The sequence below is a fragment of the Trichoplusia ni genome (assembly GCF_003590095.1).
Source record: "Trichoplusia ni isolate ovarian cell line Hi5 chromosome 20 unlocalized genomic scaffold, tn1 tig00002426_group19, whole genome shotgun sequence".
NCBI lineage: Eukaryota > Metazoa > Arthropoda > Insecta > Lepidoptera > Noctuidae > Trichoplusia > Trichoplusia ni.
The window spans coordinates 1-4759 of record NW_020799827.1 but is presented as its reverse complement, the minus strand read 5'-3'; the positions used below and the strand labels follow the sequence as shown (position 1 = coordinate 4759).

General features: G+C 40.4%; 1 protein-coding gene across 1 annotated transcript; it reads left to right on the top strand.

The window, feature by feature from the left end:
• The first annotated feature begins 202 nt into the window (after positions 1-202).
• LOC113506623 (keratin-associated protein 6-2-like) lies at positions 203-1642 on the top strand. The gene is made up of 2 exons (XM_026889458.1): positions 203-324; positions 1160-1642. The coding sequence occupies exons 1-2, from the start codon at positions 313-315 to the stop codon at positions 1538-1540; spliced, it is 393 nt and encodes a 130-aa protein (XP_026745259.1). The 5' UTR covers positions 203-312; the 3' UTR covers positions 1541-1642.
• Positions 1643-4759: the final 3117 nt, after the last annotated feature.

The window sequence follows — 4759 nt, the reverse complement described above, 5'->3', positions numbered from 1 at the left end:
AATAGGAATTCTTGTAAACAACATTTTATTATTACTAGCCTTTAAGTTTATATTGAGTAGAACTATAATTAAAGTCATGGAAAAACAAACACGCAATTTGTCAGGATATGTACTAGTGGTAACCTTGGCCACTAGCAGATTATGTCCGCTCTCCGGGGGAGGAAACCACAGCACCTTGGTACAGGGTCTGTCAGGGCTGAGTGCGGGCCCGGAGGGCGACAACGGGTCTCGTGGTACGCGGGCCGGCAGGAGTTATAAGGTGCGCCTGCGCAGCCGCAGGACTAGTGCTTGTCCAACCAACACATAGAAAACATGAAGGCTGCTGTAAGTTGCACTATATTGCTTTTATACTTATTTATTAAATAAAATTTATCTTAGTTGCGAATTAAATTAAAAACTTAAATTACTTTTATTTTACAAGCTTCTGCATCTCTCAAGAGTATCATTCATTTCACAGTTCTCCATTTTAAGTTTATTGAATGATCCTTTAGTATTTTATTTCCAACATGACGTTTGCCAGGCACTTTTAAAATGTTACAGTAATGACTAACAAAAAAATATAATTCTTATGGAGAAGAGATGGCAAGGAATTCCATAAGTTACTCTTTTAAAATATATGTTTCACAAAGAGAAATATATTGTAACAATAAAGCTGAAAAAGAGAGTCAAGATATCACTGCCCCTAAGCCTTAATCCAGATAAAAATCTTCGTTTTCAAACCAGTTGCTGCGTTAGCATGTCAGTAACGATAACGAAAGGTTTACGGCAAACACAGTCCATTGCAATCTAGATTCAATGAACCTTTGAACTTTGATCTATAATTTGAATGTAACCAGCGTGCTAGTTACCGTGGCGTCGGATTCGAACCCGGGACTTAACGCACGGCTCGCGGCGCTTGCCTCACGCCGCGTCACGACCCACTACTAATGTGACACGATCACAAACAAGCAACGAAAAACGATTCTGCCATTAACTTTAGAATGAAGAAATGCTCTTATTTAAATAAGTAATATTATGCTGTGTTTAAAACGGGATGCATGATCTTGGACATTCCGTGTTTGAAGACTTGCTTATTTTATTTTTTTAATAAATATATAGGCCCTAACATTCATGGAAAACTGCTAATTAACACTTAATTGATTTTTTTGTACTATTTCAGCTGTGCGTTCTCCTGCTGGTGGTGGCCCTTGCCGCGGGCGCAGAAGAGAAGAAGAACGAGAAGAGAGGCTTGCTAGGCCTCGGCTACGGGCTCGGCGGCGGCTTCGGGCACGGTTACTACGGCCACGGGCTCGGCCTGTACTCTCACAGCGCGCCCATCATCAGCCATAGCGCGCCCATCATCAGCAGCTACGACTTCGGCCACGGCTACGGCCTGGGACATGGCTACGGCCTGGGCCATGGCTACGGCTTAGGCCACGGCTACGGGCTGGGCCACGGCGTGGTGGCGGCCGCCCCCATCGTGTCGCACGGGTACTCGGCCGGGCTGGTCGGCGGGCACTACTCCGCGCCGCTGCTCGGCCTGGGCCACGGCTGGCATTGAGCCCTAACATAAGTCTTATTTGTGGATGTGTTTGTTTAGTGCCAAATTAATAAGTTCTACTCGATTGGTGTTTCTTTAATAAAATATTTTTTATGTAAATAAATGTGGTGTTTTCAATTAATTCATAGACATTTTAATTTATTGCTAAATGGGGCCGCATGATGTCTCGTACGTTTTAATGACAATATCATAATACTGAGCCCATATCATTATGTAACATTAATACGCGGGCAAAAACTAATATTTTCAACTACAATATTAATTACATTGGCTAAGACTAGGTAAGTAGTAGCCGGGTTAGTGACTCAGGGTTTCATTCACAGTTTGCAATCAATTCATAAGAGACCGTACTTGGTATGTTTGCAAACTATATTGATCCGGCGACATTTCGCAAGCGTCCGGCGCCGGCGCAGCTTCCGGTTGCGACATATTAATAGGCTAATCAGTACTTAGGGGAAACGAATTATTTAGCTGTTACTACCAAGCTCTGAGGACACTTTTTTAGAAGGTTTAGCCGACAGCAAATACTACATTATCCCATGATGACTAACGGACGATATGCAAGTTGTTTTTGAAGTTTCTACTTTCCTCAGTCAATCAACGTATAGGAGATAGAGCTTGCCGAAATTACGCTCCAACAAGCTTTTCCTTTATTTTAGCTTAGCTCTAGTAACTCTCAATTTTTAACCAAATAGACATAAGCAGATTTTCAAATTATCCATCTATTACACTTGCAACACTGCTTACAAACCTATCCGAACATTTTCTCCCAAACCTACGAGAAATTAGCTTTCCAATCGTCAACACGGAAAATCTCTTCGACACTCAAACTGTTTCGCTAACCCTGGTCGGTGGTCACCTACCTGCGTGTTGGCACACAGCTCCAGTTCTCACATGACACGAGAAGCTTTCCTGGCAGGGCGCGGGGTGCCCCTCGCCCCTCCTCCCTCGCAGCTAGTGGATATAGCCGCGTGACCGCCTATGTCATAATCACATACTTTGGTCAACATCTAGGGTATACTACCACAAATAGTAGTGCTTTCTAAAACCTCACTATTGAGATTAAGTGATAAGCTCACTTGAAAGATCTAGACGTTAGTCGACGATAAGTAGTGTGGAGACAGAACCAGTCACGTGACTTTGATATACCTCCCGCTGTCTAGATTTATTGGTTTAAAGCTTTCAGTTTTTTAATTTGCCGTTATATATTTCTTGGTGGTCTTTTAAATGTCGCAAACACAAATTACACAAGATCCTGCGTAGAAAAACAGCATACAACTTTGTATCTCAAAATGTCCGCATTGCGTAACGCATTCGCAACTAAAATACCTTGTAGTGCGTAGCATACATAGAAAACAAAAGTACTTGTAGGTCGGTTCCTAGTTTGGACAAGCCCTAATAGTGGTGTCCATGAGAGTCACGAGGCAGTTACTGCGAGTAGGTAGTGTTGGGAAAACGTCGGCCCTGCGCGCCGCACACAAAGCTATCAGCTCCATAGCCGGGAGACAAAAACTAGGCCCACATCTACTAGTGATTGCCACACGCAAGTCAACCACTTGACACACGTAGTAAACATTAGGCAAACTAGTTATTAAAGTATAGCATAGTGGAGTAAACTGTATCTATCGTAAGGATAACGAAATATCGTAGTAAGAAAGCAACCATCCCAAACATGTAACCCAGGGATGGCAATGGTTTAAGTTAAGATCGTGAATTATCTTATCAATAACTTAATAACCAATGTGCCAATCTTGTTAGTGCAGTCCTAAGACATCTATAAACTAAGGTTACAATCAGATAAGCAGGTATCCCACTTGTTGTATTTAATGGACCATCATTAGATACTGGACAAAATAGTATCAGTGTAACGATCATTATAATACCATTGTCGAGTACACCATGACAGCCTGGAAACTATTTAGTTTGCGACAGCACTCTGATGTAACTCTATGGGGAAAGAATTAATAGATCAAGTTTTCTCTGATGGATCCGGACTTCAATTCTTAGAAGACAATTGTCTCTGCAGTCAGTTCATTGGTACACCTGTGGAAATAGGCATTATGGAACTAGTTCATGTAGACGTCTCTATAAATTTTTTCAGTGGAAATCATTTTGCCATGTCATATAAAAAATATAAAAAAATGTGAGCAAAATTATACATCTAATGAATATAATTTACCATTAGGCCTAAACTACATGATGTTTACTCAAATACCATTAATGTAGATTGTTTTGTAGTCATTTGAAGTATAAGGTTACAGCCTGACATTTGTCCAGGCGCAGGACTGGCAGAGCGAAGTGCGCCGGGTGACCGCGCAGGCGCGCGACACGCACTCATGTAGACTTTGAGAGTAAGTACGTAAGGGTCAAGTATTTACGGAATGTTTGGGTCATAACAAAGTCCGTAAATAGAGACTTTAAGGACAACTTTTGCGTTGTTATAAAGATCGATAAAACTTTGATTGTTTATCCTAGGCAAGATGATTGTTGATCATTATTTAACAAAAGGCGTTCGAATCTGAACTATTTAAGTATCTGAAATATTACAGTAAACACAAAACCTCCTAACATAATACACCTTATATTTTTAATGGAAACATTGAACAAGCTTATTAAAAATTATAGGCAAATCACTAAAATGAACTTTGCTAAAATGTTTGCACCAGGCGCTGAATTACAAAGCTTAATTAATTGTAAACTACACGCAATACAGTTATCCAATGTAAATAAATCAATTTGAACGATATTTTTAGACTTTTATCGCACTTTTATTCAGCAAAATGTTTCAAAGAATGATCTTGAATGATCTTAATCATATCTACACAATCATAGATTTCATGGCCTGTTTCAGACAATTAAATCTAGATTTCATCACGATGTTCTCCTTCGCGGTTACTCAATGATATCTCGGAATAAACTTAGAAAGTCCACGTAACATTGTGTCTAGTGCAACACTATACTTAAACTTGCGAATGATCAATCGAAATGCTTTAACACAAGTTCCAAATCATTCTCATTTATAGACACCATAGGAAGTGATTGTCAAGCACTCTCGCTATAAGTTTTCCTAAACTGCCAAGTTTTTCCACCCATCCTTTATGTAGGGGTTGTAAGCGCGTACACTTGGATGACAGTTGATAGGTTGACTGCTTCTCGTTGATATAGACAGGAAGATCGTGTAGAAATGATACAATAACACAAACTTCTGTGTCGAGAGTA